The sequence below is a fragment of the Myxine glutinosa genome, chromosome 5 (genome assembly GCF_964187855.1).
Source record: "Myxine glutinosa chromosome 5, kmMyxGlut1.1, whole genome shotgun sequence".
Classification (NCBI taxonomy): domain Eukaryota; kingdom Metazoa; phylum Chordata; class Myxini; order Myxiniformes; family Myxinidae; genus Myxine; species Myxine glutinosa.
In genome coordinates, this window is record NC_136265.1 from 210,954,645 (window position 1) to 210,981,570 (window position 26,926).

Sequence of the window (26,926 nt, forward strand, 5' to 3'; positions counted from 1 at the left end):
TTGTCAGGAGGAAAGGACACGGAGTCCAGGAGCAGCAGGGTACGACTGGGTATGGTGGGTACAGAGAGGGATGGGTTTGGGACACAAGATTTAGAGGCAAACACAGAGTTGAGGCATTCAGCTTTTTCACGTGCGGAGTCAGCTGTGTAGCCGTTTGAGGTAAGGGAGGGGATGGAGGGGGAACAAACACCAGAAACGGATTTGACCAGACGCCACCAGGATTTGGAAGAGGGAGACAGATAAGAGAGTTCGGTCTTGAGAACGGAGAGATATTGTTTCCTGGCTCTCCTGAGGGTGGACACACACTTGTTTCGGGCTTTGTGAAAGGAAATGAGATTTCCTTCCGTTGGATTTGCTTTCCAGGAGACGAAGGCAAGTTGTTTCTGGGCAACAGCCTCACCACAAGATTCCGTGTACCATGGACGGGAGGAAGGGTATGACAACTGAAGACGAGATGGGATAAATCTGTGCATGAGAGAGAGCAATTTACTTTGGAAGAATTCCCAGGATGAGTTGATGTCAGAGGTGGTAGAGATGGGGGACCAGTCCAGATGATTGATGGCTGCTTGAAGACCGTGCCAGTTGGCCTGAGTGAAATGCCAGACTCGTCGACGCTGAGCAGGCTCCCTGAGGATGGTCAGAGAGATGTCCACTTTAACAAGGACATGATCAGATGATCCGATCGGAGCAGAAGAAGAGCAGCAGACATTTTCAGGGAAGTTAGTCATAACCAAGTCCAGAAGAGAAGATGTTCCGTTGACTGAGATCCGGGTCGGGAAATTGACAGATTGTGTCAGTCCCAGTGAGTCGCAGAAGTCCTTTGCTGAGGAGCCATGGCTAGTGAGAGAGGTACCCACACCCAGCCAACTGGCATGATGACAGTTGAAATCACCACATATGAGGAAGAGAGAGTTGGGATGAGTAGATAGAAGTTGGTCCATATCATCAGACAGCGAGATGTAGATGGAGTCATCACTGTTTGGTGGACGGTACAACACACATATGAACAAGAGGTGGGAGCGAAGGGGAAGCCGTAGCCAGAGGTATTCCTGGGGGTGAGGTGGAGAGAGTGCAGTGCAGGGCGAGTGAGGAAGAGAGTTTTTGATAAAGATAGCAACCCCGCCTCCAGGACGAGGCTCAGGTCTATCATACCGGAGGAGGGAGTAGCCCGGGAGAGATACTATGGAATCAGAGACATCATAAAGGAGGAAAGTTTCTGTTAAGCAGATCACGTCTGGTTTGACAGAAGCAACCTGTATGGAGAGATCAGTTAAGTTTGAACGAAGGCCCTGGATGTTTGAGGTCCATACCGTTAATGAAGAGGAAGGGGGAGCATCAGATACAGAACAGGGGGGAGGAGGGGTAGGGTAAGATGTGGAAGAGGTGGAAGAGGTAGGGAGAGCTGTTGAAGGTGTGTCAGAGATTTCAGAATAGCTCGGAGAAAGGGAAGGATGGGGCGGACAAAAGGTTTGATGGTGATTGGGTGAGCCACAATGAGGTGTTATTTGAGGAGGGGGAAGAGCGAGGCAGAAGGTTGGGGGAGATGGAGGTGAGAGTTTGAAGGGGGAAGAAGCGGGGAGGACGCTTTGAGGAGGGGGAGTGAGAGGGGGGAAATTGAGAAGCAATGAATATGGGGAGATTTGAAGGGGAGGGGTGAGGGGGGAGTTTGGGAGGGAAGGGACAAGGGGAGGGATTTGAAAGGGATGGGATATGGGGGAGATTTGGAGGGGAGGGGTGAGGCAGGAGTCTAGGAGGGGAGGGGCGAGGGGGCGTCTTGGCGGGGAGGGGTGAGGGGGTAGTTTAGGAGGGAGGGGGCAAGGGGGGAGATTTGAAAGGGATGGGTGATGGGGAAGATTTGGAGGGGAGAGGTGATGGGGAAGATTTGGAGGGGAGGAGTTATGGGGAAGATTTGGAGGGGAGGGGTGAGATTGGATTTTTGAAAGTGTACGATTTATGGGAAACGAACATTTATTGCAAAATGAGTTTCTTGTGACCTTCGAGTTAAAAATATGTTTAAGGACGCTGGATGGAGGATGGAGTGCAGGAGAGTTTAGGGAATGTAGAAAAAAGGCACTATAGGAGATGGATATTTTTTTTGGGATGAATTGATTTGGTGAGCAAGTCGAAAGCAGCCTTTTAAAGAAGAAGAAGAAAAAGGTGTTATAAAATATGACGGAATACATAACTTGAGGGGAAAGTGTAAACATTGAAGGTTAACGAGTGAAAACTATCTGGGGAAATGGGGGAGAAACACGTGGTCGAAGAACGAACGAACGAATAAGAATGAATAAACGAATGAGAACAGAGAAGGAAATGTTTTTTTTTTTTGTTTTTTTTTTTTGAGTTGAGATTTACACAAGGAAGTAGGCTATGGGTGAAAAGCCTGGGAATACAGAGAACGAAAGTTATTGGATCACAAACGACGGACCACTGAGAGAAAAACAAAGCCTCAAGGTTGTACAGTGCACACTGTACAAGGCCTTGATCGCGACACGGCAAACAGACGATCAATTTATGAAAGATAAACACCGAGAAACAACCAAAGTTGCACACAATAACTTCACACACCGAAAGATAAATATAGTTTCGACAAAATACAATTGTGAACAGACTTAACTTCGAAAAACGTGGAGACTGTGTGGAGCTTCGAAAATCCCTGCCGCCGTCTCCAAGATCTCGCGAGATCTCCGTGATGAAGTTCTTTTTATGGGGGCTGGCAGGGTGGCCTAAACTCTAGACTAGACTAGTCTGGGTTCGAATCCCGACCCTTTGAGAAGTCCTTTGTGAAGAGTAGACGAGCTATCGCCGGCACCATAAACAAATTTCAAATTGCTGCCCTAACCTAAAGGAGGCACTGCATTAATAGCAGGGCCACCCTCCTCAGCTTTGCAGTCCTTGTGGTACACTGCTCTGTGGTACACTGCTGGTGCCCGGTGATGACGCACACTGAAAGGGAGTACTGTACTCAATTTTTACTCCGCTTGTTTTCTCTCTTGCTTTGTTGTTTTCTTGTTATTTGCAAAATCGAAGATTTTTCAAGTATATTGGTCGGTTGCGTTTGTGGTTCCTGGCCTACAGGTCACAATTCCAAACCGATCATCACGAAACTTCACCAAGTTGTATAGGTCGTCCCAATTGAGAAGCCTATTGATTTTGAGGTCAAATGTCAAAGGTCATCTGGAGGTCAAATGTCTAAAATCGCCATTTTTAATCCTATTGACTTGAAAATTGAACAGCATTTGCATATCGTCACTAAATTGGGAAACCAACTATTTTTGAGGTCAAAAGGTCAAAGGTGAACTCAAGGTCAAACTTCTAAAATCATCTTTTTTCATCTGAAAAATCATCACTTTTCATCCTATTGACCAGAGCTTTGATCAAGATCGTCAATTTTAATCTTGATGAAGTGGACAATTTTCTGTATCAATGGAAACCTTTGGGGGGGGGGGGGGGCGCGGCAGATTTTGCAATGTGCTCTGCATGACGTCTTCTTGTTTGATTGTTTGCCCAGGTGACTTTGAGCTAGGAAGCTGAAATGTGGGAACAATAATGAGCACATGCTTTGTCTAAACGGTATTTTGTATTAATCAATTAATTCATTAATTATGTAATTATCATCGATTTATTAAGTACTTAATTATTTTCTTTCTCATCTGGGCAATATCTCAGGCACCTTTTGAGCTAGGAAGCTGATATTTGGAATGACAGTAACCAAGTGATTTGGCTATAAAGGATATTTTTAATTTATTGATTAATCAAGGAGTGCATTAATCATTTATTGATGAATCAAATAATCAATGATTTATTTATTTTCTTCGATTAATTAATCATTTAATTAATTTTCAAAAAGTTACAGCTTCAGATGAAACACTGGTGGTTTAAGTATGATATTAGCCAGTTGGTCAAGAAATTAATTATTTTACGATTATTATTTATTTGTTTTAATGAAGCAAATTCATCAATCGATTTATTGTACATCTCTCCCTCCCAATACCGTCTCTATGTTTTGCACGGATCCCAATACCATCTCCCAATACTGCGCTGGAGGATATGAGACAAGATGTGGAGAGAGAGGGTAGCACACAAGTACAACAGTAGAGAACAGGGACATTGGGAGATCTGTGGGAGGGAGAGGGCTTGGGGGGATGGGGCATGGGAAGGGGGGGGGGGGGGGTTTGGGAGAGGTATAAAACACATGGACACTGCTATGACTTCCAGGAAAGAAGATGGTATTTCAGAAAAGTGGATCAGGGGTGAATTAACAGGGGTAGAAAAGATCAAGGTTTTGGATGGGGGAAGATAAGAGATGGTGGTGAACAGCTGTTGTAAAGACCTGGAGGGAGGAGTGGGACTGAAGAGAGTGAGGGAGTTTGTTCCAGAGGCGGGAGAAAAGAGGAGTGAAGGAGTGAAGGTGAGCAGAGTCTTGATTTTGGCAATTTCACCAGAAAAGGGTACAGTACAGTACGGTCGCACCCACCACTGTGTTCCCGGTTGAAAGTCCCAAGTCCGTGCAGGTGTAGTGTATGCCGGAGGGACACATTGCCAAATCCCAAGAATGCCGTCGGAGCTGTTTCTGCTTTCATATATATATATATATGTACATTTCTCTACATCACAAATATGATCGTGACGTCACACGGTAGCGACCCACTGACATTGGTGCTACGTTTTCTTATAACTGTCAGTTTGCGAGAACTTGGCTCAACAGGAATGGTCGAATGAAGTCGCAGGGGAAAGTCCCCGGATTGAAACAGTTGGGCAGAGACCGGTAGAACAAGTTTGCTCACATTGACGCCTCCGCAAAAGGTCGCGCAACTGGCAGAGGTAGCGAGAGCAAGGCACGCGCACGGCAACTTACAGCGGTAGAGGATTTAAGGTAAACTCTGAGGAAGTTTGATACTTTACAGGTAGAAAAAGGAGGAGAAACACGAGCGGGTGCAGGACACCTTAACTGTGAAGCGAATGACGTAAAGTAACAGATACAAAAAACAGAAGTCAATGCTTGAAGAAAGAAAGGGAAAGGTGGAATCACCAAACGTGTGAGGAGATTACCTGCTCGGATCTTGATCCATCTCGTCGACGTCGCCATGGCGGCCTCGCAGGAAGGTTGCCTCATCGACAAGCCCTGGCGGTCTGCGGGCGCCCCCACACCGGGAGGTTGCACCGAAAACCAACGCCTCGCCATCGAAGAGCTGCTCGCCCGGGGGACCTCGGGTTACCAAACCCAGTGCGCCAAAAACAAACTCCATCCGTTCCTTTCCCACAGGGAGGTCGAGCGATGTCTGAGGGAGGACGGACGCGCCAAGTCCGCGAGCGGAGCTTCCGACCTCGGGTCTTCGGCAATGGTCGATTCGTCGTCCCTCACGTACTGGCCCGAACAAAGTGAAAAAGAGCCGCCCAACCTGGACCTGGGCTGGCCGCTCCCGAGCAGCTTCCGCGGAGTGACCAATGCGACCGTGCACACACAACCTCCGCTCGAGGAAAACGAGACGTGTATCAAGAACACGGTTCGGAAACTGATACAGAACGCGCAGAAGGTGAGCAGGCCCTTCCAATGATGGATTTCCTCACCTAGGGGACTCTCAGGTGTAATGGTGGTGCAGTGGGAGCTGGTGGTCGGAGTGCATTTCGTTGTATTGGGATAAATGGTTTTTGTGACTGTGAGTGCCGCCAGGTGAACAGTGTACGTTTTGTATCCCAGAGTAGACCAGAAAATCCCAATACAGAATCACATTTAATCAAAATCATCCGTCCATAACTTTTAGAGATATCCTGCTTTGTATCGTTTTAACTCTATCTCGCAATGGTGGATTCACTTAAAAAATTAAATAATTCTCATATCCGAATCCAATTTCAGATCATCACCAAAATCGAATCGAATCGTCCTTGTCACACACCCAACCGAGCCACCAAGTTTCGTCCAAATCCATCCACAACTTTTTGAGATATCCTGCTTTGTATCGTTTTAACTCTATCTCGCAATGGTGAAGATTCACTTAAAAAATTAAATAATTCTCATATCCGAATCCAATTTCAGATCATCACCAAAATCGAATCGAATCGTCCTTGTCACACACCCAACCGGTCCACCAAGTTTCGTCCAAATCCGTCCACAACCTTTTGAGATATCCTGCTTTGTATCGTTTTAACTCTATCTCCGAATGGTGAAGAATCATTTAAAAAAATCTAGTACCCGGATCCGAATCCGGATCTTCACCAAAATCTACTCATTTCGTTCTTGTCACATACGCTACATCTCTGCCAAATTTCGTCCGGATCCGTCCACAACTTGTTGAGATATCTTGTTCACAAACAAACAAACAAGAAGACGTCATGCAGAGCGTGATACTTGCAAAATCCACCCCCTTCCCCCAAAAAAGGATGCCATTGATCCAGCAAATTGTCCATTTCATCAAGATTAAAATTGACGATCTGGATCAAAGCTCCGTCTGGTCAATAGGATGAAAAGTGACGATTTTTCAGATGAAAATTGCTGATTTTAGAAGTTTGACTTAGAGTTGACCTTTGCCCTTTTGACCTCAAAATAGTGTTTCCCAATTCAGTGATGAACTATGCAAATGCTGTTCAATTTTCAAGTCGATCAGATGAAAATTGGCGGGGTTTCAGATGAAAATTGATGATTTTGGAAGTTTGACCTTGAGGTGACCTTTGACCTTTTGACCTCAAAAGTAGTTGGTTTCCCAATTTAGTGACTCGATATACAAATGCTGTTCAATTTTCAAGTCAATCAGATGAAAATTGATGGGTTTTCAGATGAAAATTGATGATTTTGGAAGTTTGACCTTAAGTTGACCTTTGACCTTTTGACCTCAAAAATAGTTGGTGTCTCAATTTAGTGACTCAATATACAATTGCTGTTCAATTTTCAAGTCAATCAGATGAAAATTGATGGGTTTTCAGATGAACATTGATGATTTTGGAAGTTTGACCTTAGGTTGACTTTTGACCTTTTGACCTCAAATCGTTGGTGGCTCAATTTCGTGACTCAATATACAAATGCTATTCAATTTTCAAGTCAGTCGGATTAAAAATGGCGATTTTAGAACTTTGACATCCAGATTACCTTTGACCTCAAACTCAATGGCCTTCTCAATTGTGACGACCTCTACAACTTGGTGTAGTTTCATGACGATCGGTTTAGAATTGTGACCTGCAGGCCGGTGACAAACAGACAGATAAACAGACAGAATAACAAACGCAACCACCGACGAATATACTTGAAAAATCTTCGATTTTGTAAGTAACAAACAGACAGACAGACAGGGTGAAAACATAACCTCCATCCACCTTGGGTGGCGGAGGTAACTACCGAGTGCCATTCTAGTTGTCAGTCATCACCCCTCGCACGAGAAGTGATCGAGGAACAACTTGATTTCATTTGAATGCTATATTTTGGACACAGATCGAAGACAAGTTTTGCCGTTTTGTTGTACTTTGGCTCTGAATTCGTCCCGATTGTACACGCGCAGAGAGGAGTGAGATAATATTTTTTACTGTCTACCTGTCTGGCAGTCAAAGAAAATTGAAAATCATTCAAACAGAAAACTTACTGTTTTAAGGATGTTATAAAGGACACAAACAACAGGCACAAAGAACGAATGTAACATATTAAATAATGTGGTGTATAAGACGCTGCATCAACGGCGGTAAAATTTTGTATTTTTTTTTAACAACCTTTAAAATCTCTATTTTGTTTCAATTAAATTATGTACAGTGCATGAACATTGCAGAACAAAATTTCCTTTTTACCAATGCATTCCCTTTAGCAGTACCTGGACAAAATATTATGCCATTTTACATCATCTCGACCAATCAAATTTGCTGATTGCAGTTTCTCAAGAAAGCGTGGGGGGTTTTTTTTTTTTTTTTAAATACTGAATCGAGGCTCGTGAAAGAGCTAACATTTATTTCACAAACAAATCAACCAGACAAACAAAATATATAAAAAGAGGGAGCGGAAGACAAGATGGGGAGAGAAGGGGAAGCACACAAACATAACATTTGAGAGCAGGGACATCGGGAGATCTGTGGGAGGGAGAGGGCTTGGGGGGAGGAGGCGTGGGAAGGGGGGTGGGGGGTGGGGTTGGAGAGGTATAAAACACAAGGACACCAAGGACTTCCAGGACAGAAGTTGGTATTTCAAAAAAGTAGATTTGGGGTGAAATTAGCAGGGGTAGAAAAGATCAAGGTTTTGGATGGGGGAAGATAAGAGATGGTGGTGAACAGCTGTTTTAAAGACCTGGAGAGTGGAGTGGGATTGAAGAGAGTGAGGGAGTTTGTTCCAGAGGCGGGAGAAAAGAGGCATGAAGGAGTGAAGGTGAGCAGAGAGTCTTGATTTTGGCAGTTGGTAGATTTGGAGGGGAGGGGTGATGGGAAGTTGTGGAGGGAAGGGGCAAGGGGGGAAGATTTGAAAGGGATGGGTGATGGGGAAGATTTGGATGGGAGGGGCAAGGGGGAATATTTGAAAGAGATGGGTGATGGGGAAGATTTGGAGGGGAGGGGTAAGGGGGCAGATTTGGAGGGGAGGGGTGATGGGGAAGATTTGGAGGGGAGGGGCAAGGGGGAATATTTGAAAGAGATGGGTGATGGGGAAGATTTGGAGGGGAGGGGCAAGGGGGCAGATTTGGAGGGGAGGGGTGATGGGGAAGATTTGGAGGGGAGGGGCAAGGGGGAATATTTGAAAGAGATGGGTGATGGGGAAGATTTGGAGGGGAGGGGCAAGGGGGCAGATTTGGAGGGGAGGGGTGATGGGGAAGATTTGGAGGGGAGGGGCAAGGGGGAATATTTGAAAGAGATGGGTGATGGGGAAGATTTGGAGGGGAGGGGCAAGGGGGCAGATTTGGAGGGGAGGGGTGATGGGGAAGATTTGGAGGGGAGGGGTGATGGGGAAGATTTGGAGGGGAGGGGTGAGATTGGATTTTGAAAAGTGTACGATTAATGGGAAACGAACATTTATTGCAAAAAGAGTTTCTTGTGACCTTCGAGTCAAAAATACGTTTGAGGATGCTGGAGGGGGAGTGGAGTGCAGGAGAGTTTAGGGAATGTATGAAAGAGGCACTGTAAGAGATGGAATTTTTTTTTGGAATGAATAGATTTGGTGAGTAAGTCGAAAGCATCAAGTAAGGTAAGTAAGTGAGTAAGGGTAAGGTGTTCTATGGAGTTCTATGGAGTTTTGAAAACGTTTGGTTTATCTTGGGGGTCGTACACAAAATACGTCACTCTATTGTGACACCCCACGTTCACACATGTCCTGTGATGTAACTTCAACCAAAAATACCCCGCCCCCCCCCCCCCTCCTTCACCCCACCCACCTCCATTTGCCTTACCTCTCACAATCAAACAAAACATCTCCAAAATGATTTGTTAGAATTCGGAACTTCGACGTCTCAGGTGGACATTAGGCCTATCTAAGCCGGGGCTGTTATTACCAACATATGGTTGTTTGTCTCCGTTTCATCTTTTTAAAATTCTGAGTGGGATTATCAACCACTGCCCTTGCAGACTCAGAGCTGATGATCATAATCCGTTCACAATGCATAAGATTTGTTCTGAATGAAACCATTTTTGATTGAAAATATATGGCGAACAATATAGGGACAAGTACAGTTCTTACTCAGATATTCTCCCAGAATGCACCTTGATCTTTCAAAGTGTAAATGGAAGTTACATGTCGGAAACTGTTGCATGATGGCGTCACGTGACTGCAACATCCTCCCCTTCTCCTCCCCATGACCAAGTTTGTTTGCATCTCCTGGGGCAAAACCCAATCCCCTGTTTGCCAACGAATAATATTTGTGCCTCATATCTCACGGGGATCTTGTGTGTCGTCCGAGGGTGCTGAGTCAGTACTTGCTTACGTTAGATGTTTCCTTTTTTATTTTTTGTATACGTCGTCGAGCCTCATGGAAGAGCAAGTACAGTTCACGGATCAGGACCTAAAGGCCAAAAGCAGCACGCAAAACACACGTGCATGGGGAGGACAAAATGGATACAGGAGGAAACTGCAAGGAGGGTAAACTGGAAGGTGGAGGGATTTGGGTGGACTTAACGAGGGTAGAAAAGATCAGGGTTTACGGTTGGGGACGATCTGAGATGGTGGTGTCGAACAGTTGTCTTGAAGACCCAAAGGGAAGAGTGAGATTGAAAAGGATGTGGAAGTTGTTGTTGTTGTGGTGTTGCCCCAGTCAGTTCTGGTTGAACAGACCAGCGGCACGGAGATATAGCCGATCAATCTCCCAGGAGTGACCCAGAGATCCCTCACATCTCAGATGTTGTGCTCTTGCCTACATGAAGCCAAGACCGTGCAGTCTTCCATGTTATGTTATATTGTGTGTGGAGTGGCCTGGCAGTGGTTGCAAGTGTCGCCAGTGGTGTCGTTGAGTCTATGCTATCCCAGAGACAGCCAGCCAGGGGACAGCCAGCTCGGAGCCTCCAGCTCGGAGCCAGCCAGCCCAGAGACAGCCAGCCAGGGGACAGCCAGCTCAGAGCCAGCCAGCCCAGAGACAGACAGACAGACAGACAGCCCAGAGACAGCCAGCCAGGGGACAGCCAGCTCAGAGCCAGCCAGCCCAGAGACAGACAGCCCAGAGACAGACAGCTCAGAGACAGACAGCTCAGAGACAGACAGACAGCCCAGAGACAGACAGCCCAGAGACAGACAGCCCAGAGACAGACAGACAGCCCAGAGACAGACAGACAGCCCAGAGACAGACAGCCAGCCCAGAGACAGACAGACAGCCCAGAGACAGACAGACAGCCCAGAGACAGACAGACAGCCCAGAGACAGACAGACAGCCCAGAGACAGACAGCCCAGAGACAGCCAGCTCGGAGCCAGCCAGCCCAGAGACAGACAGCCCAGAGACAGACAGCCCAGAGACAGACAGCCCAGAGACAGACAGCCCAGAGACAGCCAGCCAGGGGACAGCCAGCTCAGAGACAGACAGCCCAGAGACAGACAGACAGCCCAGAGACAGACAGCCAGGAGACAGATAGCCCAGAGACAGACAGACAGCCCAGAGACAGACAGCCCAGAGACAGCCAGCCCGGGGGCAGCCAGCTCGGAGCCAGCCAGCTCGGAGCCAACCACACCAGAGACAGACAGACAGCCCAGAGACAGACAGCCCAGAGACAGACAGCCCAGAGACAGCCAGCCCGGGGGCAGCCAGCTCGGAGCCAGCCAACTCAGAGCCAACCACACCAGAGACAGCCAGCCAGGGGACAGCCAGCTCAGAGCCAGCCAGCCCAGAGACAGACAGCCAGCCCAGAGACAGACAGCCCAGAGACAGCCAGCCAGGGGACAGACAGCCCAGAGACAGCCAGCCAGGGGACAGACAGCCCAGAGACAGACAGCCCAGAGACAGGCAGCCAGCCTTTGCGCCTTTAAGGACCTTTACATAGAGAGCGTGACTTGTTTGCACGGTTTAATGTGAGAAATTTCTCAACATAAAACTCCTCCCACACTTCGTATTGTTTTTGAAATGATAAAAAATACAACTGAACTGAACTGCCTTCTCCTAATACACCGCACACAATAAGCTCCATTATGCTGTTCATCATTCGGCCAATATGACGAGCAGGGGAAGAAATAAATGAAAAGTTAAAAAAACAAGTTATTCACAAGAAAAATAAATAATTACTGCAAAATACCTCGTGCAGCACGTGATCAAGGCATAGGTGAGTGATATTGTGATTGGCTGATAATTGAGCCACTCGACGTTGAGATAATGGACAACTTTACAAGAGGTCCCTTGCTTCACCTGCATAACCTATGCTCATGCAAAGGTATCATCATGCATACCTTTGCATGAGCAAAGAGAGGAGATAGAGTGGGTGCAGGAACCACAGTAACTTACAAATATGAGGGTTGGGTTAGGTAGGCTTTTTACTATTGCTTCACTCCGCCCCCAGTGGTTTAAAATAGAGAATATGGATTTGTCCCCCTAATGGAGGAAGACCCTCTCGGGTTCAGACCTTTGGTGCTCCTATGGTTGGCAGCGAGTGCCCCGGAAGCATTGACGGAAAGAGAGTGGCAATCATATGTGTGGGAAAACTGCATGCTCGGTCAAGGTCGCCCAGATAGCTCAGATGGCGCAGCACTGGTACGGTTTTCTAGATATCAGGTTCACTATGTTAACAAATATAATTTCGTTCAAAATTTTGGTAGATTAGCAAAACTATACATTTTTGGAATACTCAGAGCATGAGGAATCCAAAAATTAATGTTTGCATTTGCATAGACACCTTTGCGTAAACACCTTTGCGTAAACACCTTTGCGAAAATGACACTCAGGACAGTGATGAAGATCGTCAGGTTCACTATGTTAACAAATATAATTTCGTTCAAAATTTTGGTAGATTAGCAAAACTATACATTTTTGGAATACTCAGAGCATGAGGAATCCAAAAATTAATGTTTACCTTTGCGTAAACACCTTTGCGAAAATGACACTCAGGACAGTGATGAAGATCGTCAGGTTCACTATGTTAACAAATATAATTTCGTTCAAAATTTTGGGATTAGCAAACCTGTACATTTTTGGAATCATCAGAGCATTGAGAATCCGAAAATCAATATTGGCATTTGCACAGACACCTGCATGGCCGCCATTTTGGATTTTCAAAATGGCCGCCATAAAATACATATTTTGCGCTATCTCGGCTCCTAGTCAACCTAGAAACTTAATTCAATATACTAATCCTATGTTTTCTGGGTCAAGTAATCCAATAAAGGCCTCAAAATAGTGCTCATGATTATAGAAAAGCAACAAACAAAGGTAATTGAAAACCATTATCTTTATATTTGTGATATTGTGGCGGACACGAAAGCCCACTGGCGTGGTGACATCATTCCGCGCACCAAGTGGGCGGCGGCCACGCCATAGAGAGAGGCGTGGCCTCAAGATATACACGGGGCGCGCAGCCCGGAGCAGCTCAGTGCTGCAGTTTGAGTACTTTCAATAAAGACTCTTTTATGAACCGCATTGTCCGCTTGCTCCTTGCGTAAGCATTAGCGCGCGCAGCATCGTGCTTCATATGGTGACCTCGACGTTGGATCTGCCATAGCGATCCTTCCGAACACGACGCCATTGCAATGGCAAACAACAACGCAATGTCGATTAAACTTCCCGAATTTTGGGAGGCCCAGGCCGAAGTCTGGTTCGTCCAAGCCGAAGCCCAATTTCAGCTTCGGCGCCTCACCGGCGACGACACGCGCTACTGCCACGTCGTCGCCTCCCTCGGGCCCGGCACGGCCGCTCGAGTTGTGTCCGTCCTTCGCCACCCACCGGACGGCCACAAGTACGAGGCACTCAAGCGGCTACTCCTAGCCACGTTCGGCCTCACGAACGACGCACGGGCCGACCGCCTCCTGGATCTCCCCGAGCTCGGCGACACGCGCCCGTCGGTCCGAATGGACCATATGCTGTCACTGTTGGGCGACGAAGCCCCCGGTTCTCTATTCCGGGCGCTTTTCCGTCGCCAACTTCCAGCGCAGGTTCGCCTCGCGTTGGCCGGGACCGTGCTAACGGAACCCCGAGCATTGGCAGCCGAGGCGGACAGGTACTTCGCGGCTTCGGATACGCGGGCGAGAGTCGGTGCGGCCGTCACGGACCCTGAGGCTGATGCTGCTGATGCTGCTGATGACCAGGCACGGAGCCGTCCCCCTGCCGGCCAAGGTGGAGGCGGTGAAGGGGTTTCCGCGCCCCCGCACGATCAGAGGGCTGCAGGAGTTCCTGGGCATGGTGAACTTTTACCATCGGTTCCTGCCCCGTATCGCCCAGCTCCTGCGCCCCCTGCACGAAGCTCTCCGAGGTAAGCCAGGCAAAGGCGACGTTACCTGGACCGAGCAGATGGACACGGCGTTCACGGGCATGAAGCTCGCCTTGGCTAATGCCACCATGCTCGCGCACCCGGCGCCCGATGCACCGATCGCCCTCACCACCGACGCCTCGGACTACGCGGTGGGCGCGGTGCACGAGCAATGGGTGCGTGGAGCTTGGCAACCGCTGGCGTTCTTTAGGCGGCAGCTTCGCCTGCCCGAACGCCGTTACAGTACCTTCGACCGCGAGTTGCTCGGGCTTCACTTGGCGGTCAGGCACTTCCGCCATCTGCTCGAGGGCCGTGCGTTCACGGCCTTCGTCGACCACAGCCGCTGATCTTCGCGATGGGCAAGGTCACCGAGCCGTGGTCGGCCCGGCAGCAGCGTCACCTCTCGGCCGTGTCCGAGTACACGACGGACATCCGGCACGTCGCGGGGAAGGACAACCCGGTGGCGGATTGCCTTTCCCGGGCCGTCGCCCACGCAGTCCACCTCGGCATCGACTATGCCCGGATGGCAGCAGACCAGGCCGCTGACCCCGACGTCCAGGCCTTGCGGACCGCCGTCACGGGCCTCCGCGTCACCGAGGTGCCGTTCGACGGCGCGGGCGCGGCCCTCTTGTGCGACGTCTCCCTCGGGCGGCCTCGCCCCATCGTGCCCACGGGCTGGCAGCGCCAGGTGTTTGACGCCATCCACGGCCTGTCCCACCCGGGCGCGAGGGCCTCCCAAAGGTTGATCGCCGACAAGTTCGTCTGGCATGGCCTCCGGAAGGCCGTCCGCGGCTGGGCCAGGACGTGCCTCGCGTGCCAGCGCGCCAAGGTGCACCGGCACACCCAGGCCCCGTTGGCCCCGTTCACGGTGCCGGAACTCCGGTTTGACCACGTCCACGTGGACCTGGTGGGACCTCTGCCTCCCTCGCGGGGTTTCACCCACGTCCTCACCATGGTGGACCGCACCACCCGGTGGCCGGTGGCCGTGCCCTTGGAGTCGACGACGGCGGCGGACGTCGCGCAGGCTTTCATCGCCACCTGGGTCGCCCGGTTCGGCGCCCCCTCAGACATCTCGTCCGACCGCGGCCCCCAGTTCACCTCGGAGCTCTGGGGGGCGGTCGCGCAGGGGCTCGGGGTCCGGCTGCACCGAACCACGGCCTACCACCCCCAGGCTAACGGCCTGTGTGAGCGATTTCACCGCTCATTGAAGGCCGCGCTCCGGGCCACCCTCCGCGACGGCGGCTGGGTCGACAGGCTCCCCTGGGTCCTGCTGGGCCTCCGGACGGCGCCCAAGGAGGACCTGTGCGCATCCGCGGCGGAGTTGGTCTTCGGGCAACCGCTGCGGGTGCCGGGCGAGTTCCTCCCCGACTCCACGGCACCATGGTCCGCGGCACAGAAGCGCTCCGCTCTGCAAGAGACCGCCCAGAGATTTGCCCCGGTGCCAACGGCATGCCACGGGCACCCACCGACGCACGTCGCCCCGGAGCTTCGCACGGCGGAGTACGTCTTCGTCCGCCACGATGCCCACCGGACACCACTGCGGCCCCCGTACGACGGGCCTTTCCGCGTGCTGGAGACCGGGGCGAAGCATCGGCGGTACTCCTGACTTCACCCTGGACATCGGCGGTACATCGCCTGACTTCACCCGTCCGCCACTTCACCCTGGACATCGGCGGTACTCCTGACCGCGTTTCTGTAGACCGCCTCAAGCCGGCCCACCTCGACTTGGACCATCCACCGCCAGTGGCCCGACCCCCGCGTCGGGGCCGCCCCCCTGTGGGCGGACCCCCGGCACCGCCCAGCCCCGCCGCCACGCTGCCCCCCGGTCCTGCACCCATCCCAGGGGCAGCCAGAGGCATCCCACCTGGCATCCCTGCACCCCGGACGCCGCCGATCGCCAGGGGGCGCTTCGGCCGGGTCATCCGTTTGCCCCGCAAACTGGCCCTCCAGGTGCGCGGGAATTCTGGGGGGGGGTCGCGTGTGGCGGACACGAAAGCCCACTGGCGTGGTGACATCATTCCGCGCACCAAGTGGGCGGCGGCCACGCCCTAGAGAGAGGCGTGGCCTCAAGATATACACGGGGCGCGCAGCCCGGAGCAGCTCAGTGCTGCAGTTTGAGTACTTTCAATAAAGACTCTTTTATGAACCGCGTTGTCCGCTTGCTCCTTGCGTAAGCATTAGCGCGCACAGCATCGCGCTTCAATATAACTGTATTACATAATACATGATATTGCAAGTCCTTTGAAGTTATAGGTATGGGTTTATAAAGCAAGAAAGCAGCCTTGTTAGTATCAGATTGAACTACAAGTCCTATACACAGGATCTACGAGGTCTATACCGTTCAGGAATATGCTTTTCCAGATCTGCATCACTGTCCTGAGTGTCATTTTCGCAAAGGTGTCTACGCAAATGTAAACATTAATTTTTGGATTCCTCATGCTCTGAATATTCCAAAAATGTATAGTTTTGCTAATCTCCAAAAATTTTGAACGAAAAAACATAGTGAACCTGACTAAGAGGACCTGGGTTCGATTCCTCAGGATCTTGGCATGGAATTTTCCCACATATATCAATTTAATTATTCATAATCCTGTTAATTCATGTAATTGTTTATAAGAAATCTTCCTGCTTGATATGTGGCCTGGTGAGGTTCCAGGAATATTCAGTCTGTAATAAAAGACGCGGTAACATTTGATCAGAAGAGTTAAAATTGCATATTTGTAAATTTATGCGAGGTGGTTTGGCCGTAAAAAGTTACAAAGATCTCCAGAGTGGCAAATGATGGGTAAATGATGACAGGAAACAAATACTAGAAAGTCACTGCTAACAATTGTCCTTTTCCCATGTCCTGGAAGGTCATCGCCATTGTAATGGACACCTTTACTGATCCTGACATATTTGGCGACGTCGTGGAGGCAGCAAGGAAACGCTGGGTTCCTGTATATATCATCCATGACAATGAAAACTTCCCAGAGTTCCTTGCGATGTGCAAACACTGCAAAGTGGACTTTGATGTTGTGCGGGTGAGCAACTCCACTTTCACGTTGGTACTCTTCTGTCTCGACGCACCAGCAGCTGCTTGGACCTTAACAAGACGGATAAGAATGAGTTCCCTTACAATAAACCTCAACACAAGAGGAGACCATTAGGCCCATCAAGGCGTTGCAATGTTTGCTAATATATGGTTTTACGTGCTCTATTCTTTTAAAATGATGGGCATAAAGCAAGGAAGCAGAATGTACCATTTTTTAAGTCTTTGGTATGACCTGTCCGGGGTTGGGTTCAAACCGCTGACATTCCAGACTCAGAGTGGATGCTCTAACCATTAACTCACCAAGTCTGGTATGACGATGATGACGACGACGTCATACAAAAGGAGTACAACAACAACAACAGGCATTATAAGGCCATTTTCCCTGCTAGAGCGGGGGTTAGCCTTGCGGTCCCCATGACAATCTTCTCCATTTTGCCCTATTTTCTGCATCTCCCCTTGTTAACCCCCTTGCCCGCATTTCTTCTTCCACCATCTTCAGCCAAGTCTTTCTCGGTCTTCCCTGTCCTCTACTTCCTTCTACATTCATTTCCATCACTCTTCTCAACCAGTCACTTTCATCCTTCCTCAACACATGACCAAACCATCTCAACCTGTTCCTCTTCACAGCATCAATCACAGGCTCTATTCCCATCATCTTTCGGAATTCATCATTTGTCTCCCCCTCTCTCAACGATACTCCGCACATCCACCGAACCATTCGCATTTCCACCCTTTCCAGCCTTCGTTGCTGCTCTACGTTCATTACCCATGTCTCGCTCCCATAAATCATAACACTTCTCACACATGCATTATACACCTTTCCCTTCAGCTTCAACGACCCTCCCCTCCTCATCAGCACGCCACTCAGTTCCCGAAACTTCTTCCATGCACATCTCACTCGAGCAACCGTTGCTGAGTCTGATCCACCTTCTCCATTCAGCATGTCTCCGAGGTAGCAAAATGTTTTCACACCTTCCAGCTTCACACCGTCTCCAAGATCCAACTCAACATTTCCTCCATCTGCAGCTCCCTCTGTGCACACCTTAAATTTGAATGTAGCTGCCACACTGGTTAATGACCCTCTCAAACCACTACATTTTTGATGAACCCACTCAGCGCACATTGTACATTGAATGGAGTTCACTCCGACACCCTTCCTGCACACAGCACACGGCCACTTCCCAGTTATTTCCACCTCACCACATGCTTTACCACTTGCCATCACCTTCGTCTTTCCTATATTCACCTTCAGACCTTTTGTCTCCATACATTCCTTCCACTTGTTCATCTTCTCCTTCAGTCCATCCATACTCTCCCCAATCAACACCAGATCATCTGCATACAACAACTCCCACGGTAAACCCTCGTTTACCTTCTGAGCCAGCACCTCTCTCACAGCTACAAATAATAGTGGACTTAGTACCAACCCCTGATGCACTCCCACCTTCACCTCAAACTCACCACTGTTCCCGTCCTTCGTCCTTACAGCTGTGCGCGCTCTTTTGTACATTGCCATCACTACTCTGATCAACCATTCCTCCACTCCTAACTTCCTGAATGCCCATGTCACTACTTCGCATGGAACCCTATCGAATGCTTTCTCCAGATCAACAAACCCAAGAAACAACTTCTTTCTCTTCTCCATGTACTTCTCCTGCAACTGCCTCACAATAAAGAGCGCGTCTGTCGTTCCTCTTCCTGGCATAAATCCAAACTGCATTTCGTCGATCTTCACCTTCTTCCTTATCCTCCTCTCCAACACCCTTTCCAATACCTTCATTCCATGCTCCAATAACTTTATCGCTCGGTACGAGCCATACTCCAGAGGATCACCTTTCCCCTTGTATAGAGGGACGAGGTACTCAGTTCCCATTTTGTATGACTGAGTCATACAAAAGGAGTGAAGGGGAGTAAGTGAAAGAGAAATAAAATGAACAGGAAATGCTGAATCTGCTAGAATAAGTGAACCCTGTATGAATAGAGAAGCTTCCCACAAATTAATGGACCAGGACTTCATACTAAAATATGCCATATTTTGTGTCTGTCTGTCTGTCTGTCTGTCTGCGATATATTCAGTCGTTACTTATGCAATCTCAACCAAACTTGGTTGGGGGAGGAAGAGTCACATGGACGTAGGTTGTAGGTTTGTAGTGACTCAATTTTCCCCTCTCCACAAGGGGGTTTTCTGCCTTGGACAAATTTTGTAAAATTTTGGACTACCTTGAAGTAAAAAATATTATAACCACAAACTATTCAGTCAATTCTGTCTAACGTATGATTACCCTCTTAAGCAATCGCTGTACTGCTGTTTAACACTAAACTGAAATAATTTTGGAGGAAACCCCGACCTGCTTGAGGCATTTTATGCTGATCACATTCCGCACAGACTAACGCACCCGAGCCGTCTCGACTTTCTAGGCCGCAATGATCGTTAACTAATAAAGGTGCTCAAATGAGTCTTTCCGCATGAATGATGCATCCCATTGCCTGTTAATTTTGCTAGCCATCATCAGCCATACCCCCAGCACCCCCTACCCCTTCGGCCACTCCCATAGGGAGCCGGTGTTTCTTGTTAATTAAAACATCCATTGAGTCCAAATGAACGTACTCCTTTAACATCCCAATTCATTGCTTTGCAACATGAACCTTATGCAATGTCTGCTTCATTAACGCAAAAAATATCTTATGGACATGTGACACTCCCTGAACTCCATCCATTAGTCTTTGTGGCATTTTATCTGAGTTTTCAGGTTTCATTACACCTCTTCCTGACATTTGATGGAAGTTGTGGAGCATCATTTTGCCTCTGTTGTTGCTCTCACCAGACTTTGCTGTGCTTTGTCATTTTGAGATTTGAATATGAAAAGCTCTGAAAGGAGACATTTCATTTGAACTGCTCGAGGCTATAAATGTCATATATCATTTCATGTTAAGGCATGCGGTGTACAGGCCTCACCCACCCAATTTAAATTGTTTACAGGAGGGTTGGATATTGTTAAGGATATTTTTAACCAAATCAAACTTTTTTGAGTATGGTGGAGGTCTAATGGTGAGGACACTGGACCTAGTTTGCTCACAACGACCTTCATAGAAGGGGTAATCTGTTCTGCACGGTTGTATATCAATTCATGCTCCGAGGGTAACTTATCAATTATCTTCATTGCTGGCTCTGCGAATAAGGACTATGAACCAAGTTGCTGTAGTGGTGGTATTTCAGGAATTGCGTTTGTTGTCCCACACCACCAGAAAATGAGAGTTCGAACTTTGGCGGGCCTGACCTTCTCCGCACGTACGGGCAAGAAGCTTGTAGGCTCTCTCGGTGAGCGGTTCATGATTGTCGATGGAGACAAAGCCATCACTGGGTCATACAGGTGATCATGGACCATTGCTCGAGTCAATATATTACATACATTTTCCTACATAGTTCTCATTAGTGCAAAACCTCAGTATTACACCAATGGTTTCCTTTGGTTACCGCTCCAGCCAATTACTTATCTTGAACTTGTTTTCCATGCTTTTATTTATCTTTGAAATTATATTGAACTGACTCTCACAAATGAATATTATGACATGCTTTAGATTGAAGTATTTGCATAATTGCATTCTGGTCTGGATTCAATATAACTAGTGTAAGTTCTAACACTGATTAACCCTACCAAATGTTTAAAATTGAATTAAGGTTCATTTGACGTCAGAACTTCTTTCTTTCAGTCTAAAATACATTCTCTAAAGTCTAAATTTCAAAAAATGCGACTGGTAAAATATGTTAGCTTATATGTCTCATGAATCATGAAAAACTAGAATGGTATTCAGTAGAGAACATACTTCCACTGAGTTATATTCATATTTATATAATTGATTTCAGACATTTTCAGAATATGTATGACTTTTACCATAGTTTCTTTGTCGAAATGCCTTCACTTGTGTCTAGCTCTACATACAAGTCAGCACATTATGTTTGTCGACATGTAAAACGCAAGGGCACAAGTTCAAACTAGACCGGCACTCAGTTGAGCGCATACCTCCGCCAGGCTAAACAGTTTACATTCTGTATCCCACTGATAGGCCGGATCTGGATTTGGACCAAAATCGCATCAGCTTGTTTTTGTCACATACACAACTCATCCAACAAGTTTAGTCATAATCATTCCACAACTTTTTGAAATATCATGCAATGTATCGTGTTTGGCCCTATTACTCAGTGGTGAAGAATCGCTTAAAAGTTAACAAAAAAAAATCCTGTATCCAGATCCCGATTCGAATCTTCACCCACATCGAATCAATTCGTCCTTGTCACACACCCAACCTGTCCAACAAGTTTTGTCTGAATCTGTCCATAACTTTTTGAGATATCATGCTATGTCTTGTGTTTGGCCCAATCACTCAATGGTGAAGAATTGCTTTAAAAATTCTAGTATCCGGATCTGGATCTTCACCATAATCTAATCATTTCGTCCATGTCACATACACGACCTGTCCAACAAATTTAGTTCAAATCCGTCCACAACCTTTTGAGATACCCTGTTCAAGACAGACAGACGGACAAACAAACAAACAAACAGGGGTGAAAACCTAACCTACATCCACCTTCGGTGGGAGAGGTAATGAATAAAACAAGTAAATGAAGCTTCTCTAGGTATGCTTGAAAAATGAAGCCCCTACAATAATGCTTCCTAAATGAAGATGCTTCCTGAATGTGTTAACAGATGCCATGCGATGTTCTGGAACCTTAGCCTTGACGTATCCTCACAGAGCATTGTCACAAGTGGTCAAGTCAAAACTGCGTGGTTCACAGAAGCTGTCAACCTGTATTCATGATCTGCATTTGACAATTCAAAAATGACAGTTGGTTTATATGGTTTAATGTGAAGATCTTCTTTCATTGTGCGACGTAACGATGAATATGAAACACCCAACTCTGCAGAACGTTTCCGTAATGATTTGAGAACGGATGTTTTAACGTTTTCAATTCCCAAATCAAGAATATTTGGCTGTTCGCTGCGCTTGCTGTCGAGTACATTTCCAGTATGAATTGCCTTTTTTCCCCAAAGATGAAGATTTGCTTTTCATGGTGCTGGCTTTCAAAAACGCTCCTTGAAGTCTTCTTGCACCTGTTTCATCATCCTGTGGTACAACAGCTCAGTTGGGGCAGGAATTTGTACAACTTGACCAGGCCGCTGGCTGGCCTACCCTTCACGAAGGACACCATGGGATCTTTAACATCCACCAACGGATTCCTGCAAACATGACGCCCAGTTTAACATCCATCTGAGGGCGACATCACGTCAAATGATGCCTTGCCTTACCTGTGAGACACCAGGATGACAGTTTGTAGCTGAGCCGATATTCAAACCCAGGCTAGACAGCACAGAATCGAGTCAAGTGTATACAAATTACACTTCACAGCCACAAAACACGAAATTAAAAACACCTCACAGCCACGAAACACGAAATTAAAAACACTTCACAGCCACAAAACACGAAATTAAAAACACCTCACAGCCACAAAACACGAAATTAAAAACACTTCACAGCCACAAAACACGAAATTAAAAACACTTCACAGCCACAAAACACGAAATTAAAAACACCTCACAGCCACAAAACACGAAATTAAAAACACCTCACAGCCACAAAACACGAAATTAAAAACACTTCACAGCCACAAAACACGAAATTAAAAACACTTCACAGCCACAAAACACGTAATTAAAAACACTTCACAGCCACAAAACACGAAATTAAAAACACTTCACAGCCACAAAACACGAAATTAAAAACACCTCACAGCCAAGAAACACGAAATTAAAAACACTTCACAGCCACAAAACACGAAATTAAAAACACCTCACAGCCACAAAACACGAAATTAAAAACACCTCACAGCCACAAAACACGAAATTAAAAACACTTCACAGCCACGAAACACGAAATTAAAAACACTTCACAGCCACAAAACACGAAATTAAAAACACCTCACAGCCAAGAAACACGAAATTAAAAACACTTCACAGCCACAAAACACGAAATTAAAAACACCTCACAGCCACAAAACACGAAATTAAAAACACCTCACAGCCACAAAACACGAAATTAAAAACACCTCACAGCCACAAAACACGAAATTAAAAACACCTCACAGCCACGAAACACGAAATTAAAAACACTTCACAGCCACAAAACACGAAATTAAAAACACCTCACAGCCACGAAAAACGAAATTAAAAACACTTCACAGCCACAAAACACGAAATTAAAAACACCTCACAGCCACGAAACACGAAATTAAAAACACTTCACAGCCACGAAAAACGAAATTAAAAACACTTCACAGCCACAAAACACGAAATTAAAAACACCTCACAGCCACAAAACACGAAATTAAAAACACCTCACAGCCACAAAACACGAAATTAAAAACACTTCACAGCCACGAAACACGAAATTAAAAACACTTCACAGCCACAAAACACGAAATTAAAAACACTTCACAGCCACAAAACACGAAATTAAAAACACCTCACAGCCACGAAAAACGAAATTAAAAACACTTCACAGCCACAAAACACGAAATTAAAAACACCTCACAGCCACAAAACACGACATTAAAAACACTTCACAGCCACGAAACACGAAATTAAAAACACTTCACAGCCACGAAGCACGAAATTAAAAACACTTCACAGCCACAAAACACAAAATTAAAAACACTTCACAGCCACGAAACACGAAATTAAAAACACCTCACAGCCATGAAACACGAAATTAAAAACACCTCACAGCCACAAAACACGACATTAAAAACACTTCACAGCCACAAAACACGAAATTAAAAACACTTCACAGCCACGAAACACGAAATTAAAAACACCTCACAGCCACGAAAAACGAAATTAAAAACACTTCACAGCCACAAAACACGAAATTAAAAACACCTCACAGCCACGAAAAACGAAATTAAAAACACTTCACAGCCACAAAACACGAAATTAAAAACACCTCACAGCCACGAAACTCGAAATTAAAAACACTTCACAGCCACAAAACACGAAATTAAAAACACCTCACAGCCAAGAAACACGAAATTAAAAACACTTCACAGCCACAAAACACGAAATTAAAAACACCTCACAGCCACAAAACACGAAATTAAAAACACCTCACAGCCACAAAACACGAAATTAAAAACACTTCACAGCCACGAAACACGAAATTAAAAACACCTCACAGCCACAAAACACGAAATTAAAAACACCTCACAGCCACAAAACACGAAATTAAAAACACCTCACAGCCACGAAACACGAAATTAAAAATACCTCACAGGCACGAAACACGAAATTAAAAACACCTCACAGCCACAAAACACGAAATTAAAAACACTTCACAGCCACGAAACACGAAATTAAAAACACCTCACAGCCACAAAACACGAAATTAAAAACACTTCACAGCCACAAAACACGAAATTAAAAACACCTCAGCCACAAAACATGAAATTAAAAACACCACAGGCACGAAACACGAAATTAAAAACACTTCACAGCCACGAAACACGAAATTAAAAACACTTCACAGCCACAAAACACGAAATTAAAAACACCTCACAGCCAAGAAACACGAAATTAAAAACACTTCACAGCCACAAAACACGAAATTAAAAACACCTCACAGCCACAAAACACGAAATTAAAAACACCTCACAGCCACAAAACACGAAATTAAAAACACTTCACAGCCACGAAACACGAAATTAAAAACACTTCACAGCCACAAAACACGAAATTAAAAACACTTCACAGCCACAAAACACGAAATTAAAAACACCTCACAGCCACGAAAAACGAAATTAAAAACACTTCACAGCCACAAAACACGAAATTAAAAACACCTCACAGCCACAAAACACGACATTAAAAACACTTCACAGCCACGAAACACGAAATTAAAAACACTTCACAGCCACGAAGCACGAAATTAAAAACACTTCACAGCCACAAAACACAAAATTAAAAACACTTCACAGCCACGAAACACGAAATTAAAAACACCTCACAGCCACGAAACACGAAATTAAAAACACCTCACAGCCACAAAACACGACATTAAAAACACTTCACAGCCACAAAACACGAAATTAAAAACACTTCACAGCCACGAAACACGAAATTAAAAACACCTCACAGCCACGAAAAACGAAATTAAAAACACTTCACAGCCACAAAACACGAAATTAAAAACACCTCACAGCCACGAAAAACGAAATTAAAAACACTTCACAGCCACAAAACACGAAATTAAAAACACCTCACAGCCACGAAACACGAAATTAAAAACACTTCACAGCCACAAAACACGAAATTAAAAACACCTCACAGCCAAGAAACACGAAATTAAAAACACTTCACAGCCACAAAACACGAAATTAAAAACACCTCACAGCCACAAAACACGAAATTAAAAACACCTCACAGCCACAAAACACGAAATTAAAAACACTTCACAGCCACGAAACACGAAATTAAAAACACCTCACAGCCACAAAACACGAAATTAAAAACACCTCACAGCCACAAAACACGAAATTAAAAACACCTCACAGCCACGAAACACGAAATTAAAAATACCTCACAGGCACGAAACACGAAATTAAAAACACCTCACAGCCACAAAACACGAAATTAAAAACACTTCACAGCCACGAAACACGAAATTAAAAACACCTCACAGCCACAAAACACGAAATTAAAAACACTTCACAGCCACAAAACACGAAATTAAAAACACCTCAGCCACAAAACACGAAATTAAAAACACCTCAGCCACAAAACATGAAATTAAAAACACCACAGGCACGAAACACGAAATTAAAAACACCTCACAGGCACGAAACACGAAATTAAAAACACCTCACAGCCACAAAACACGAAATTAAAAACACCTCACAGCCACGAAACACGAAATTAAAAACACCACAGCCACGAAACACGAAATTAAAAACACCTCACAGCCACAAAACACGAAATTAAAAACACCACAGCCACGAAACACGAAATTAAAAACACCTCACAGCCACAAAACACGAAATTAAAAACACTTCACAGCCACTAAACACGAAATTAAAAACACCTCACAGCCACAAAACACGAAATTAAAAACACCTCACAGCCACAAAACACGAAATTAAAAACACCTCACAGCCACAAAACACGAAATTAAAAACACTTCACAGCCACTAAACACGAAATTAAAAACACTTCACAGCCACAAAACACGAAATTAAAAACACCTCACAGCCACAAAACACGAAATTAAAAACACCTCACAGCCACAAAACACGAAATTAAAAACACCTCACAGCCACGATACACGAAATTAAAAATACCTCACAGGCACGAAACACGAAATTAAAAACACCTCACAGCCACAAAACACGAAATTAAAAACACTTCACAGCCACTAAACACGAAATTAAAAACACCTCACAGCCACAAAACACGAAATTAAAAACACTTCACAGCCACGAAACACGAAATTAAAAACACCTCACAGCCACAAAACACGAAATTAAAAACACTTCACAGCCACAAAACACGAAATTAAAAACACCTCAGCCACAAAACACGAAATTAAAAACACCTCAGCCACAAAACATGAAATTAAAAACACCACAGGCACGAAACACGAAATTAAAAACACCTCACAGGCACGAAACACGAAATTAAAAACACCTCACAGCCACAAAACACGAAATTAAAAACACCTCACAGCCACGAAACACGAAATTAAAAACACCACAGCCACGAAACACGAAATTAAAAACACCTCACAGCCACAAAACACGAAATTAAAAACACCACAGCCACGAAACACGAAATTAAAAACACCTCACAGCCACAAAACACGAAATTAAAAACACTTCACAGCCACTAAACACGAAATTAAAAACACCTCACAGCCACAAAACACGAAATTAAAAACACCTCACAGCCACAAAACACGAAATTAAAAACACCTCACAGCCACAAAACACGAAATTAAAAACACTTCACAGCCACTAAACA

General features: G+C 46.1%; 2 protein-coding genes across 4 annotated transcripts in view; one reads left to right on the plus strand and one right to left on the minus strand.

Annotated features, from left to right (window-relative positions):
- Window positions 1–5,095, minus strand: part of LOC137414229 (uncharacterized) — a 193,399-nt gene extending 188,304 nt beyond the window's left edge. Inside the window, exon 1 of the mRNA XM_078779442.1 lies at window positions 5,053–5,095. The gene's annotated coding sequence lies outside the window, so the exon portion shown is untranslated. The remainder of the gene's footprint in view (window positions 1–5,052) is intronic.
- LOC137426432 (protein FAM83E-like) overlaps window positions 5,088–26,926 on the plus strand; it is a 79,872-nt gene continuing 58,033 nt past the window's right edge. For 2 of the 3 annotated variants that reach the window (XM_068114968.2, XM_068114970.2), the window contains exons 1-3: window positions 5,088–5,537; window positions 16,684–16,851; window positions 20,109–20,233. In XM_068114968.2, the coding sequence (XP_067971069.2) occupies window positions 5,088–5,537; window positions 16,684–16,851; window positions 20,109–20,233 (743 nt within the window). The remainder of the gene's footprint in view (window positions 5,538–16,683; window positions 16,852–20,108; window positions 20,234–26,926) is intronic. The other variant, XM_078779437.1, reaches the window with a different exon arrangement.